The following is a 16,389-nucleotide window of genomic DNA, read 5'->3' as shown; positions in this document are numbered from 1 at the left end:
TCGCTGATTCCCACCAGAGGGAATCGAGGATCGCCTATTGCTCAGCCTACAGATCCACGGCCCCAGTGTCCCCCACGTTCTCCTCATGCTCCTCCTCCTCCTCCAAGTCCTCCTCCGGATCAACCGCATCAGAAGGTAGCCCTGCGGCAATCCGGTCTTCGTGCCTTGCCCGGATCTGCTCAAGGAGTTGCAGCGGTGCTTCGGCGTCAGATCTGGCTAGCTCCTTACCCGACGACGTGGTTGCATGGCTACTAGTTGTAGTGGGCGGCGAGTGGAAAGTGGTTGTGGCGATGGACGGGAGTGGGGAAATGTGGACAGATAGGGTTTCGGTGCCGGCGGTTGGCTTAAATAGCCGGGCTTTGGCCTCGAGCGGCGAGCCGAAGTGGCGCCACACGGCGTTCACACCCGCACCGGAAGCTTCGTCTGTCGGCATGTTGCGTTTCCGGGCAATTCCGTATGGGACCCGGCCATCGGTACGACGTGACGGACGCTCCCGGTCGAGCCATAGCCTCCCCATATTTAGTCTGAATATGAGGGGTGTCAGTCAGTCCGGGAATTTGAGGCCCATTTCAGGCGCCCGTCTGGGTCATTTTTTGTGACCGGGCCATCCGCCCGGGCATATGAGGGGGGTTTGAGGGTCTGGCTGTAGATGCTTTTACATGAATGGTTTTTTCACAATTTTCTAAACTTAAATGATTTCTTGACTAATTATCCATCTTTTTAGTGTGAAGTAATTATTCATTTTCCATGTGTATTTGCAGGTTATTTTTTGAAGAAAAGAAGGGCCACCCCCTCTGATTTCCATATGTGTATGTGCAGGTTATTTTTTGAACAAAAGAAGAGTCACCCCCTCCGGTTTCCATATGTATGTTTCAAAATCAACTTGCACATATATACTTGAATCCATCCTCTACATGCATGATTTTCCGTAGTTTTAAATACTTAAATTATGTGTTTTATGTCAAAATTCTCCATCAAGGTCATTTCCTGCAAAAAAAAGGTCATTTTGGCCAGAAAAAACGACTTAAAAAAAGAAAGAAAAACATGACTCTCTTGTTAGAAAGTACTCCCTCAGTCCCAAAATGTAAGATGCTTTTTAACACTACACTAGTGACAAAAAAACATCTTACATTATGAGACGGAGGGAGTAATATAACTATCTATTTTCAACATGTATGCACAGGTTACTGGTTATCTAGCTCACCACTGCAAGGGTGCACAATGGTGTAGCCTGCGCCCAGAGTTCGAAACCCGTCGGGAGCGAATTTCTGGTACCTCTCCTTGGGTGGGCTTTTTCTATAAAAATATGTCCTGAATACTGGTGCTTATGAATCTTATATTTTTTTTCAGCTCACCACTGCAATTTAACTTGCTCGTGTCTTTTTTCTCTTTATCGCATACTAGTAGTGACTAACTGATTGGTGACTACAGAACTGCTAGCTAACCTAATTGTCATCTGTTGGTTCCTTCAAGATCTCAAGCCCGGGCCCACACGGACATGTTTTTTGCGGGCAAAGATATAAGTCGAAAACGACAGAGACCATATCCGTGAGATAAACGTATATGCGAGGTCTCAACCGCCAATGTGTCACCGGTATAAATACATGGCCATAGCGGAGTGGAAATACAGGTTCGCCGCATCTCCACTTGCGAGTTCGAGTAGCGACACGCACGCACGTCCCGCCGGCCATGGACGACGAGCTGCTCTCCCCGTGCTCCTCCTTCTTCCCGGTCTCGCCGCCGTCCGGGCAGTTCGAGCACCATCACCACCAGTTTATCGAGTTCGCCTCCTGCGAGGTCCCCGAGCAATGGCTGCTCGGCGACGTCGTCGTGCCGGCCAAGAGCGAGGACGCGGGGGACCTGTGGCCCGAGGGGTCCCTGCTGTCCACGGACTCCGAGCTCTCGGAGCTGCCGGCGGCGAGCCTCCCTGCCTCCACTGAGTCGACACCGCGGCCGGCGGCCAAGCGGCGTGGGAGGAAGCCCAGGCCACGCCCCGAGGGCCCCACTGTCAGCCACGTGGAGGCGGAGCGGCAGCGCCGCGACAAACTGAACCGCCGCTTCTGCGACCTCCGCGCTGCCGTCCCCACCGTGTCCCGCATGGACAAGGCCTCCCTCCTCGCCGACGCCGCCGCATACATCGCCGAGCTGCGCGCCCGTGTGGCCCGGCTCGAGGACGAGAGCAAGCAGGCGGCCGCCGCGAGGTGGGACACTAACTCGGCGTCCCGCAGCGGTGGCGGCGCCTCCTTGCAGCACTTTCTAGCCGGCGACGAGACGGTGGAGGTGCGAATGGTGGGACGGGACGCGGCGGCGCTGCGCGTGACGACGGCAGCGGGGTCCGCTCCGTACGCGCCGGCGAGGCTGATGAGCGCGCTCCGCTCGCTTGAGCTGCAGGTGCAGCACGCGTGCGTGAGCCGCGTGCAGGGCGCGACGGTGCAGGACGTCGTGGTGGACGTGCCCGCCGCGCTGCAGCACGATGACAGCGCCGCCCTCCGCTCCGCGCTGGTCCAGCGGCTACGCGACAGCGCCTAGAGCTCCGCTACGTTATCTCGTGAGCAGGTATAGTACATCACGACTCACGAGACGACTCCAGCGTACGGTAGATGCCACATATTGTAATTCTGTCGCCTTTGCTGCGTGTCGTCCATGGAATAAATCCGAGTGATTGATTCAACATCACTTGGTGCCAAGATCTACGAGTATATTGTAAACAGTGACCAGTGAAGGCTTGTTTGGATCTATGCGTACAGATTGAGTATATTTACGCACGTGTGTTACTAGTGTTATATGCTTGTTAAACTGTTGGTATTTTTTCCTTTTTAATGGAGAGTGCTTGTTATACTATTGTGTAACTAGTAAGGTACACGACATGCATTGCATGCATGAGATTTGGTAACCAAATTATGAATAAATACCACATTATACCATGTAAGCTTTGAGTCATATATGTATAATATAGATGTTCGTTTAATTCTTATAGCTCATCTTATCCAAAATCAATTAGTTTATAAAAAAATCTATTTCAAGATTCATGGAATTATGCGTTGTAAAGTATAAAGTAAAAACAAAAAGTGACAATTCATTTAGAAAAAAAAGTTTGAACAATTAAGATATGGAAGATTCCAGAGAACAAAGGAGAAGTGCTTGTGTTTTGAGGTTTGTGCATTATGCTTAAGTTTAACCATCGAGTCTTCTACATGTGGCAGAATCTGGTGAAATGTACATGATATCCAACGGCCAGTAGTGCTCGAATTTGCCATCTCTGTACCGTCGGATTGGCTTCATCCAACGACAAACTTTCAAACTTATTCGCACACTATATAGGGGTATAGATATATACATGCATGCATGTCCTGTATGACAACTTAATTATATTAGTACTTGTTTTGGTGTATCTTATGCTGCTAGAGATGAATAATGAATGTCTGGTTCAAGAGAACCAACTTAAGATCAATTTAATGGGCTCTCTATAATTTCAATACATCGACAGTACACTAGTTTTGATATTTGGAACGCTAGGGGCTCTTGGAGTCAGATAGATTTTGTTACAAACGAGTGGAGTAAGGGATCTGAGTCAAAAAGAGGATTTCTTGCTTCTTTCTCTCATGCAGAACCATGCATGAGACTTTCATCTTGCATGACTCCCAAGTGATAAAAGAAAGCTAAAGATTATAATGGTTTTTAGTCACTGCAGGACCTTTTGCTATATTCTACTCCCTCTGTTTCGAATTATAAGATGTTTTGGATATTTCGGTATGGATTACATACGTATTGAAATAGGTGAACAAATCTCTACTTATTTAAAAAGAACATAAGGTTCTCATTTCACCTTTCTTCTCACCTCCCCTTCGTCCAACCTTCTATGTATATGATAATCAATCACTTTAATTTACTTACCTTCTGAACCAATTCCACTTTAATTTACTTACCAAACTTCTAATTAAAATACAAGGTAATTCACGGGCAGAATTTGATGAACATTTATTTACACAATCGCATTATTGTTAACAGGTAAATAACAAGCTAACGTATTAGAATATTTATATGCCGTTGCAACGCACTGGCATTATTCTATACACTAAAACATGTCTATAGACATCCGATTCAGAAAAACTTGGAACATCTCATAATAGTGAACGGAGGGAGTATTTTGAACTCCAATTGATTTTTCTTTGGAGGATCTTGCCAAAATTTGTAAGAAAACAAGGAAGTGACTAGTTTCCGCATTTCAACACAAAACTATTCAAATAGCAAACTTAGCCTAATACTAGGTGGTAAAACTGGAGTGTATGTGTGTTTGCGGAAGAGACTCATCTCTGCAACCGATTATTTTTTTCTTGACAAAGTATATTTTATTGATTTAAAACGTCCCAAGGAGGTGATATAACCTTAGGCCTTGTTCGGTTGGGATTTGAAGGGATCAAATCCCCTGCAAATCGAAATCCTCCTCAATCCCCTCCAATCCTCTCCACTCCTTGTGGAGGGGATTAACCGAACAAGCACTTACGGAGTTCACACCCAACCAATAGCAGTGTGTGGAGAGCAGTGAGATGGTATGACACACACACACACACACACACACACACACACACACACACACACACACACACACACACCAGATTATACTGGGATATAATCCATCATGGCGAAAATGAAGGACAGGCATGTGTCTGCCTAGAAAGTCTGAGACATTCACCAGTGTACGACCAATCTGTTAGTGCTTGAGATTGATTGCAATTTAGTGGTAAGAGATTTCAAATCTACATATCTGAATAAATCAAATATAAGTAGCGTCATGTGAGAATTCAAGCAGCATAAACATGAATGACGCTTCATGAAATTAGTGGGGGGAAATCAACAGAAAAGATAATGATGTGACACATGCTTTAGCATAGTTAGGTCGTAAGGAGTTGTGCTACGGTGTTTTTGAAGGATTAATCCACACTCTCTTTTTAGAAAAGGAAATGCCACAAATTAAAGTCCTCATCCTCATCAACTTATTCTGCATGTCTCCCTCGCCTTTGGTGACCGGTTCCGACGCCCCTAGGAATGGATATTCGCTCTCGTATGGAGTTTTCTCTAGTTTGTTAGAAATTGGCTTCCTCCTGTCGTTCGTCCTGGTGGTAGAGGAGACGATGCGGTGGAATAAACACCTCAGTCCTTGTGGAGGTGGTATTGGTTCTAGCGTCACCGTCGGGCACATGATGGTTGTTTTCCCGATGTCCGGTCTACCAGATTCTGGGGGAGGGGGATATCATTAACCAAGATGATCCGCTTCGGTTTCCAGTGGGCGTCAGTGATCTCTTCGATATGATCATATGACTACATTTCGGTGTTGATGTGGGTTATTGTCTCCTCGCTCGATCTTTACCTTCTTCTTGATGTTAATGGTTTGTGCTTCGATCGTCATCGGTGGCTCGGTGCTGTCTCTCATTAGCATGCATTGTCTTCCGGGTCATAGTTATAATGACTCCTTGGTTCCACGATAAGTACTAGGTGTGGCTTCGTGTTAGGCTTGCAGCGTGCCATCGGCTTGTCCAGGATGACGATTTCCTCGTGGGTCCGTTTATAATTTATGTCTGTAGGGATTTCTCTTGTAACTCTCGGACCTGGTTAATTTATGGCTTCTTGCATTGCAAAATATAAAAAATCTTTTTGAAATACCAAAAAAATGTTCTCTTTCCAGGGAGGTGCTCTAGCTCCCTTGGAGATAAAACTATGCAACTAACGATTTGGGGATGGTTGATGCTGGTTTGGCAATGTAGTCTGTTGCTATTTACTCGGACAGCTTGACCAAAGACGTTGGGCAAAAAATCCAAAGAATGAAATAATTTAACCCCAGTGCCTCTGTTGCCATGCGGCTACTTCCTTCGTTCCAGTGAATAAGGCGTTCCGCTTTCCAAAATTCAACTTTGACCAGAAATTAGATCAATAATATATATTCGTGTGACTTAAAAGTTATACCATTGAAAATTTCTTCTCAATATCAATTCAACCATATAATATGTATCACGTATAACCCACATTTGATTGGTCTAATTTATGGTCAAAGTTGAACACCGGGATGCGTGCACACCTTATTCATTGGAGTGAAGGGAGTACGTGCCAAATTGGCATGCGGTAGCAACCACTCTTTCCATCAAGGGGCGAGCGAATCCATTGGGGGCCTAGTGTTGACCAACCATCGAGTGTTTTCCCGCAATTTTTTTGATTGTTTCCAAGTAGGTTGGTAGTTGGATCCCCTCAATTTTGTTTTCACAGTAAATCAACACAAATTTCGTCTAAAACATGGAATGTAAGGTAAACTGCATTTGGAACCACCTATTTGTTTCCATTTCTAGCATAAAGTTATACATTTTTAGGGAAAAGCATAAAGTTATGGTTAATTTTATAAACTCGCATAATCAATATTGTATTTTATACCCGGTCAAAAAACATTGTTATCTATAAAGTAAGACCTGTATATGCTGCGCCACGACGGACCGTACATGTGGCCTCAGCATGAGCGCAATCTATGCATCACCATCACTGGTACTCAAGCAATGAACCACACTATGCAAGAACAAGTCGCGGTGTACGGCAAAATTCCACATGCTCGATCGATATGTTTCTTATTTATCAAAAACTCTGGATTATTAGAGGATGTTTTGTTTCTACATCCTATGAAACCAATGTGTATAACTGAACTTGAGATTGTGAGTAGCTCCTAGATTTTATATACAACACTCCTTTTTATAAAAAAAACACACCGTTTTTTATTATGTTTGGGATGCATTGTACTTCCTGTGAATTTTTAGAATAGATTTGACCATTTTCGCAAAAAAAAAACCGTATTGTTCCCCGTCAAAAAAAAAAACTTCAAATTGTGAGCCAGTAGACCAGTGGACCATTAGTTTGTATGTGTAATTGTCGGGTCATTGGGTTATTGCTGCACGGAATTAAAGTCTGAAACTCTAGCTAGTTAAATGGTCATTTCTACAAGAATGGTAGACTTACAAAATTATTGGACGCCAATATCCACCATACGTGTAGTATATTAGACATCCGCCCACACATCGCGTGTGGCGTGAGCACGAGGCAGCCCACACGGGCTGTGTGTGGGCGGGCATTAGAATTTCCCACACGTGTGGGCGCAGCTACTTCGTGCCACACGCCCAACAAGTACTACTCATCTGCACCTCGCGCGTGTGGCACGAAGCAAGAATGCCCACACGTCCTGGCGCAGCTACGTTAGGTACCTGCGGGATGACGATTTAGTTGCCATCCGGGATGGCAGATGTAGTTATCCGGGATGGAGAGTGTAGTTGTAAAAGCATGGCAACTCTATCTGTTTTGGTTAACTATAGTTGCCATGTCTAATTTATGGTAGTTGCCGCGTGTAATCAAACCATAGTTGCCGTGTGTGATTAACTACTTGCCACATATGGTCAAACAGTAGTTGCCATGTGTGTTTACCTAGTTGTCACGTGTGGTCCAACCATAGTTGCCATGTATGGTTAATCACAGTTGTCATGTGTGTTTATCTGGTTGCCATGTACGCGCAACTGCAGTTGCCGTCTAGCAACGAATTATAGTTGCCATGTGTGTTTACCAAGTTGCCACGTTCGCGTAACTGCAGTTGCCATCCACAACGTAGGAGTGTCATGTGGGCGAAAAGCAGTTCGCCTACACGCGCATGGACTAGGTGGTGTCTGTGTAGGCAGAAACTAGTTAGCCCACACACGTAGCTGGTAAACAGCGTGGTGCGGGGCGTGCGGGTAAACTCTCCAACGCCCACACACCAGCCCCGTCCTACGTGGCACACCAAATCCACCTTTTCGTGTCAAGATTCGCGCAAACTGCATTGGACGACGATCCAGGCGTGTGGGCGAGTAGTAGAAGTGCCACATGTGTGGGCGTTAGTGTTTCCGAAATTATTTTACGCACCCTACCAACCTTCCTTCCCCACTAATCATAATTCTCCTACCCCTTGAATTTTGGGGTGGGCCCACGACCCCAACAAACTCCGATTAATGATTGCCACGTCATCTCGTGGCGTCCCTCACCTTGTAATCAACCGGGGGTGTAGCAGAACTCGTCATTCCTACTTTGTTCTTGATCAGTATGAATGCCTAATGATGAGTCCAAATTATAAGACCTTCTTCACCGTTATTTTTGGGCCTACTGGGTAGGCTTCGTGAAATTTTACAGTGTTCACGCATTACTTTTTGTTGATAATCCCTCAGATTAAGGTTTATGGAGCAATATTCATTTACTGGAGAAAATCCCTAAAAATGACAGTGGAATCACATATTGAAGGTGATAAACACTTTCCATAGAAGAATCAAGCAAGAAGGCTTAAAAACATCGTCACCGCGCTTTCAGAGTGAACAACAACGTTCCATGCGATCGTGCGCGCTTGCATGAGCGGTCGTTTGGCGCGCCGCCGCCTCTGGGGGATCAGCTATTTTCACCACATCGAAGCGGATCGTGAATCAGACGTACCGAGACTCCAGAAAGTCGTCCAGAAGGCAGAACCCTAGCCACCAGAGCCCATCCGGTGAGAGGATCAACGAAATAGCTTCATGTTTAGGCACAGCCATCGATGCACACTAGTGGGGATTCTGGACCCCCTCGGAACTCTTTTAATTATTTGTCTCAAGTCTAGTCATTGTACTTGTCATTTATTTCAGCTTATTTTATTCACCTTTACACTTGCAACCTTACTATTATTAGATCGCTTACAAGCTATATACGCACATCGTTCGTACTTTGCAAAGGGCTAAGGACTGATTCATGTGCTCCCCGTGAGATCGATACTCTTACTTCAAAAATGCTACAACTAAACCTTGTGCGCTTGCAGGCTATCACCTAACCCTACATGTAGCGAGAAGTACAAATGTACTTGCTCCCTCTAGTTCGCCTTATAAGCCGGACACAACAATTTATGTCTTCAATGTAACTAGGAAATTATGTATTCCCTCTTGTACTGAATCAACGACAATTAATATGGATTGAAGGGAGTATTATATTTTATAAAAAGTATATCTTTTGATTTGTTGACAAATGTAATTTCTAACCATTTTTGGCCAGAAGCATAAAGAGCGAAACGATCCCTACTTCTTTCCAATGCAACAAATTATTTGTACATGATATCACATTGTCTGAAAACTAAAGTTCGAAACAAATATTTTATTTTATTTGCCCAGTGACTGTAGAACAATTCTTCTCATTAATATAAACAAAATTTATGTACAAGCAAAAAATAAAACAAAATCAGAACAAGGAAGCAATATGTTGATCGAGGCATTCTTTGTTCTTCTCTTTGGCTCTATGCTTGGCCAGCATAAGATCCCACTTCTTCTTAAAGCATCAGGGATCACTTCCAGGGGTTTCATTCTTGTTGCCATTTCTTTGGGTCCATAAGTTCCAGCAACCCATGATAATAATATACATTGCAATCTTTTTCGGGAGAACTTGTCGTATAAGCAGAGTTTTCTTTCGTCAAATTTTGAACTTCTGGATTTTGTCAAATATGCTAACCAGGGCAGATTTGAATGTTTGAATCGATATATCTTTATCCAGGGAATCGGGGGAGCAAGTTGTTAGTTGTTAGTAGAGTGTATGGTTGAGAGGTGCAATCGAGAGCGAAACATATAATGCATGAGAACGTGTAGTATAATGATAGGACGATTAATTAATACATTCCAATATGTGGTGCATGGATTTGTGTTGTCAACAGCATTGCACCATCGATAGTGAATAGGGTATAACAAATGTAATAAGACAACAGGAAAGAAACAAGTTATGTAATCAAAGCGAAAGCTAGCTACAAGCAACATGTACCAATGCATTATAAAGAGGACCGGCTTAACCAGCAAACGTTCGTTGGCGGCATGACAACTGCGGATGATTTGTATGGTCCGCGGATGACAATTTTCTTTAACCAGGATGGCAAATCCGCCTGGTACATTTTTTGCACATGATTTGACATGCTTCCTCAAACAATTTGCTATCCCTATGACTCTATAAATTACCTTAAGAACCTTTCATTGTGCCAGGCCCTCCCAGGGAGTATCTACACAATAACATCACCGTATAAAGATACGGTGTATCATAAGCATGATACTCGCTGTACATGTAGAGCGGCACACACCAATAATCCTACACCACTGAATTTTTACAGCCGTTTTGCAGATCTTTCCTAACTAAATATTTCTTCCCCTTCTAAAATTCATTGGGATAGGCCCTTCCTCACCTTGTTTTCAATTCTAAACCTCCGTAAAATCTATAAAAAAAATCCTCTGTATGTCTAGCATCGCACGGCACACACGGCTCCAAATAAACTGCTTGCATGGAGCATGTAGCCGATGTGGTCTCGGCCGATGTGGTCTCGGCCGAATCAGAAGCGTTGCGTCAAAGGCTAATGCTCATTCAAAGTCTTGGGTGTGCCAACATAATTGTCCGGACTGATAATGTGACCGTGGTAGAGGCGTTGAATTTGAACGAGGTTACTCAATGATTGCAGCACCAATACTTAATGAATGTCGAAGTCTACTTTCGAATTTCGGGAGGGTACTTGTTGAACATTGTAACAGGGAGTCAAACATGGTTGCTCATGAGCTAGCTAGGTTTAGGAGGAGTAATCCACTGACTTTCTGGTCTGATACACCTCCAAGCTTTATTATTCCTTTGTTAGCAAATGATGCAAGTTTGATTTGAGTTAATAAAGCTAGCCATGAAAGCCTTCCCATAAAAAAAAGGGCCAACGCGCAAGAGCCGTGGGAAAATAATGGGAAAATAATACTATACGACCTGGTCTCACGTTTCATCTCGTAAGATTCTCTTTAGAAAATGCCACGTGTACTTCACCAATCTTGATGCACCTCTTCTTCCCCAATCCTCCTTCCTGAACTTGACACCTCCAGCCCCATGAATCCTAAACGGGTTATGCTACATGTCAGTCGGCTGAATTTTTGAAATTGGGCCAATCGATCAATATTGAACGTCCGATCCATATCCAATGGCGCCTAGCCTTTCTTCTACTTCCAGCTTTTCTCCTTCTTCTCCACACCGCCGCCCGGGTCGCCGGCCGAACCACCCGCAGCCGGCGGCGCTCCCGCGCAGCCTCGCCACCCCGACCTCCCTGGAACCGCCCCCACCGCCTGTCTAGCCGCCGCCCCCGGCCATCCCTCTAGACCCGCCCACGTTTAGTTTTTTTCTCCGGCGAAGTGCACCACCGCCCCCACCACCGCCATCCACCACCGCTCCCACCCTGAACCCTAAGATAGATAATGGGGTAGCACTTCGGCGAGCCCCTTCCTTCTCCTTCCTTCCCTCCGGCTCACTCCAGCCAACTCTTGAAAATCGATTGACCCCTATTTTAAATTCAGTCGATTGTCATCTAGCTAAACTGATCCTAAACAGTCCCCTGCCTGGCTTCGCGCCCCTCGCCGGCAGGCCCGGCACAATGGAAAAGCTAGCTGTCTAGTGCACCGACGGGCACGCCGGATTGCTTGATGAAATTAAACATCAAATCCCAAAACAGCGGAGACAAAATACAGATCGGGCATATACACATTCGAGATATTCGATTCAACAGTGATTCCGCCAATCTCTTTGTCTCCGTTGCACCAGGTCAATAGATCTTTTGCATGGAGACACGTGGGCCAGACGATAGCTTGGCACACTAGTAGACCTCTTTTACTGTACCAGGTAATACCGACGCTTCCAACTCCCGGGACTGGGAGACACTTCGAGCTCTTCGGTTACGGGAGCAGCAAAACATATGGACGAGCTGCTCTCCCCGTGCTCATCCTTCTTGCCACCACCGCCGCCTCCCCAGCTCGCCACTGCGGACGAGAACCACCATGAGGTCCTCGAGTTTACCTCCTGCGAGGTCCCCGAGCAATGGCTGCTCGGCGACGTCGTCGCGGCGGCCAAGAGCGAGGAGGGAGACTACTTGGGGCCTGAGGGGAGCTCCTCGCTCTCCCCGGACACCGAGCTGCCGCCGGCGAGCCTACAGGCTTCAGCGAAGAAGCGGCGTGGGCGGAAGCCGGGGCCGCGGCCGGAGGGCCCCACCCCCAGCCACGTCGAGGCCGAGCGGCAGCGCCGCGAAAAGCTGAACCGCCGGTTCTGCGATCTCCGCGCCGGCGTGCCTACCGTGTCTCGCATGGACAGGACCTCCCTCCTCGCCGACGCCGCCGCCTACATAGCCGAGCTACGCTCCCGCGTCGCGCAGCTCGAGGACGAGGGTCGGCAGGCGGCCGCCTCGAGATGGGACTGGGAGGTGTCGAACGCATCGGCTTCTTCGTCCCGAAGCGGCCACGCCGGCTCCATGCACCACCCGGCCTGCGACGATGTGGTGGAGGTGCGGATGGTGGGGAAGGATGCAGCGGCGGTGCGCGTAACGAGCGCGGGAGGAGCCCCACACGCGCCGGCGCGGCTGATGGGCGCGCTCAGGTCGCTAGAGCTGCAGGTGCAGCACGCGTGCGTGAACTGCGTGGAGGGCGTGACGGTGCAGGACGTCGTCGTCGACGTGCCCGCTGCGCTCCAGGACGACGGCGTCCTCCAGTGCGCTCTGCTTCAGAGGCTCCGCGACAACTCCTAGCTAGCTACTAGTAGATACCTAGAGGAGGCGTCGATGCCGCCGGGCGTTTCGACGTCGGTCACCCCCGGTGATCGCCGGAAGGTGGGCGGGCGATTCTGGGCGCTCGCGGAGGAGGATAGCGGGGATGAGGATGAAGACTGCGGGCGCTCCGGCGGCTCCACGGAATATTCACCGACTCCCTCAGATATGATTTGCGAAGCTTTTGACACCGGCTACGATCAAGACGAGGTGGCGGAGATTGTGGAGGTGGTGGTCCCTCTAGAGGATCCGGCGAGGACCGGTTTGTGGCCCGGCGAGAACTTGGAGTTGTTCCGGCGGGTTGTACATCGGAGGACGGCCGCGTCTGCCCCTCGGCCATGGAAGGGGCCTATTCCCAAGGTAAGTCTCCCAAAGCTTACTCTTTTCGATTTAGTTCCTCCGGAAGCGTGGACGGTGGTAGTGAGAAGGAAGAAGGGCGGCCGTGCGGCGGCCGGCCGGCAGCAGGCGGCGCCGGCGGCGTCGATCCCGATCGCGGATGCTAGGGCGGCACGTTTGAATGCCTTGATTGGCGCTGCAGGGCCACCGGTGGAGACTGGGCCGTCTTCGGCTGGGTATGAGGCCCAGTACGAAGTGGTCGCAGGTGGGCCAATGTCCCTTGGGCTGGATACTGAGGGCTCTTTGGACGAGAACATTGTTTACGTGCGAGAGGCATGCAACGATCCGTCTGATCCCTCTGGTCCCGTCGTGCGCCGTAGGGTTTTCTGTCGTCGGGCTCCTCATCGTCGTGTAGATCGTGGAGGCCGTGCCTGTCGAATCCCACCGCTGCATCTCATGGCGGGTCAGGGGGCCGCGGGAAAGAGCTCGGCGGAGCCGGCCGGGTCAGCCCGTGCCGGAGTGGTGCCGCTGGATGTCTCTGGTGTCGGCCGTGGAGTGGAGATGCCGCTGCAGGTCGCGGGAATCAGTCGTGGTGCCGGTGCCCCTGGGGCTAACCGTGGCATGCCGGCGGCGGGCCGGGGCGTCGCACCGGCTGGTGCTAACGCTTCGGCCCTTGGCCGCGGTGTTGGAGCTCTCGTCCGCCCGCCAGCTCCGGCCTTTGTTGCTGCTGCGGGTAGGGGTGGTGGCATCCGCCCGCCAATTCCGGCTACTCTTGCTGCCGCGGGTCGGGGCGGTGGCTATGGTGCCCGGCCACCGCTACAGCGTCCGGCGGTGCCGACCGGGCCTTTGCCGACTGCAGGGCGAGGTGGACCGCGGCCTCCCAAGCCGGTCATTGCAGCTGCGGGGAGCGGTGCCCCTCCCCCAAGACCTCCGGTGCCTGCATCCGTGGGGCGGGGTGTCGCGCCGCCTGTGCCTCGTGCCGCGCCACCGCCTCACTATGTCGCGAGACCGGCGCAAAAACGTTCGGGCCCATCGCAGACAAGGCTGGACGCGGGGGATGGTGGAACTAATGGGCCCCCCAGAGGACAGTGGGGGGATGATGGTTTTGATGCTTACGGGGATGGACAGCACCGTGGTTCGTCGTCTACGGGAGGTGGACGCGGATACGCTTGGCAGAGTGATGGTTCTGCAGAAAGACCATTCCTTGGTCCAGCGGGTGGTTTTGTAGAAGGGGCTACTGGCCCGAACAACCGGCAGAGAGGTGGATTCCGTGGCCATCGTGGTGGCCGTGGTGGTGGACGTGGTCGGTTCCGCAAGCCGCCCCCGCCACCGGTCGTGGTTGACCATCAGGCTTCGGATATGGCTGTCGATCCCGTGCGGTCGACTGAGTTGCCTAGCCAGGCAATGGAAGTTGTGACGGCTTTGGCCAACGTGGAGGTTCCTGCAACTGGAGTTGCTGCTGAGGCAGGGGACAGGGCTGAGTCTGAGAGGGCGTCCAAATGGGCGCGTAAGAAAGAAAAGATGCTTTGCTATCGATGTGGTGAGAAGGGCCACTTTATTGCTGAGTGCATGGCGGAACTCTGTAACTCGTGTGGTAAGACTGCTCATGTTATGGGGGATTGCCTGGTTATGTGTGATCAGGCTCCTGCTCTCATGATGTATGGAGTGTACTGTGCCGAGCTCACGTTCTTTGAGTCTCCGGCGGCGAGGGAGACTCTAGTTGAGACTCAAAGTATGACTACTGGACTTGTGAAAGCTACCCGCGAAGTGGTTTCTGAGGCTCAAATTGTGCAGCGACTTCAGGAACTGGCTCCAGGTGATTTTCAGTGGGAGCTCGTCCAGATTGAGGACAATGTGTTTAGGGTTGATTTCCCAACGGTGGAAGATTTGCAGAAGCTGCTGAGTTTTGGGTTGTGCAAGGTGCCGGGTACTAAGTGCATCCTGGAGTTTCACGAGTGGAAGAAGGTGGAGCCTAAGGGAAAACCGCTCACTCAGGTGTGGCTGCGGTTTTCAGGGGCCCCATATGAGTCTTTGACAGATGCTCGAGTTGTGGCGAGTTTGGGTATGATGGTTGGTAAGATTGAGGAAGTGGACATGGCTTTCACCCGCGCACATGGGGTGGCCCGGCTCTTAGTGGGTGTTTTGGACATCGATTTTGTCCCAGATATGGTCAACTGGTTTTATCGGGGAGAGGTGTTTCCACTTGAGATTGAGTTTGAGGATTCGGAGCTGTTTGCCGATGCGGTTTCCGGGGCTGCTATGGATATGCACGAGGGGGATGATGATGCCGGTGCTCGTGGGAACCCGAATGATGAGGCGGGACGTGAGAGGGCCAATGGGTCGAGTCCGGCTGCTCGGTTGCCCGGTGATGGTTCCGGAGTAGAGTCTCCCTCGGCTCCGGCTGTACCGATGAATACGTTGCGGTTTGGATCCTTTGAGCAAGCATCGGCTCCTCCCCGGCTCTGGAGTGACAGGGTGGAGTCTGATGATAGCTTTGAGTGTCTGCTTCCGCCGTTGGAGCTTGATGCTGTGGCTAGTCCTGTGGAGGATGGTTTGTTGGGGACGCTCTCGGTGACGACCGTGGGAGGGGTTAGGGAGGTGGAGCCTCAGGTGGGGCCACTTTCTCCTACCACCTTAGTGGTCTCGAGCCGGAATGCGTCGACTGTCTCGGAGGTTCGGTATGGGGAGGGGAGTCTGGGGCAGGTGGCCTTGGCCTCTCCTTCTCTTAGTCTGGCGCCGGTGACACCGGTGACGCCGGCGATGGTTGGCTGTGGGGAAGGCCGCATGGGTCAGGTGGACCTGGCCCTCTCTCCTGTGGTGACGCCGGTCACGGTGGGGTCGGCCAGCGCCGGGGGAGGGAGCCCGTGTTGGGAATCGTAGCATAATTTAAAAAATTTCCTACGCTCACCAAGATGCATCTATGGAGTATACTAGCAACGAGGAAGGGAGTGCATCTACATACCCTTGTAGATCGCGAGCGGAAGCGTTCCAATGAACGTGGATGACGGAGTCGTACTCGCCGTGATCCAAATCACCGATGACCGAGTGCCGAATGGACGGCACCTCCGCGTTCAACACACGTACGGTGCAGCGACGTCTCCTCCTTCTTGATCCAGCAAGGGGGAAGGAGAGGTTGATGGAGATCCAGCAGCACGACGGCGTGGTGGTGGATGCAGCGGGTCTCGGCAGGGCTTCGCCGAGCTTCTGCGAGACGGAGAGGTGTAGCAGGGGAGGAGGGAGGCGCCCAAGGCTGTCCGGTTGCTGCCCTCCCTCCCCCCCTTTATATAGGCCCCCCTGGGGGGGCGCCGGCCCTGGAGATGGGATCTCAAGGGGGGGGGGCGGCGGCCAAAGGGGGAAAGGGGTTGCCTTGCCCCCCAAGGCAAGTAGGAAGCCCCCCCACCCTAGGGTTCCCAACCCTAGGCGGATGGGGGGAGGCCCATGGGGGGGCG

The 16,389-nt window shown here is 50.2% G+C and overlaps 2 protein-coding genes across 2 annotated transcripts; both read left to right on the top strand.

Moving 5' to 3' along the window:
• The first annotated feature begins 1,363 nt into the window (after nucleotides 1–1,363).
• LOC109780532 (transcription factor MYC2-like) lies at nucleotides 1,364–2,929 on the top strand. The gene has a single exon (XM_020339119.3). It carries the CDS (start codon nucleotides 1,690–1,692, stop codon nucleotides 2,527–2,529), a length of 840 nt encoding a protein of 279 aa, XP_020194708.1. The 5' UTR covers nucleotides 1,364–1,689; the 3' UTR covers nucleotides 2,530–2,929.
• An 8,835-nt stretch (nucleotides 2,930–11,764) lies between these two features.
• LOC109780533 (transcription factor MYC2-like) lies at nucleotides 11,765–12,586 on the top strand. Its single transcript, XM_020339120.1, has one exon. The coding sequence runs from the start codon at nucleotides 11,765–11,767 to the stop codon at nucleotides 12,584–12,586; it is 822 nt and encodes a 273-aa protein (XP_020194709.1).
• Nucleotides 12,587–16,389: the final 3,803 nt, after the last annotated feature.

This window comes from Aegilops tauschii, chromosome 5 (genome assembly GCF_002575655.3).
Source record: "Aegilops tauschii subsp. strangulata cultivar AL8/78 chromosome 5, Aet v6.0, whole genome shotgun sequence".
In the NCBI taxonomy this organism is placed as follows: domain Eukaryota; kingdom Viridiplantae; phylum Streptophyta; class Magnoliopsida; order Poales; family Poaceae; genus Aegilops; species Aegilops tauschii.
The sequence above is the reverse complement of the archived record's forward strand: the minus strand, read 5'-3'. Positions and strand labels throughout refer to the sequence as shown.

What these genes read in the sequence shown, in the direction of transcription:
- LOC109780532 (XM_020339119.3), top strand. Translation starts at nt 1,690, where the DNA reads ATGGACGACGAGCTGCTCTCCCCGTGCTCCTCCTTCTTCCCGGTCTCG.
- LOC109780533 (XM_020339120.1), top strand. Translation starts at nt 11,765, where the DNA reads ATGGACGAGCTGCTCTCCCCGTGCTCATCCTTCTTGCCACCACCGCCG.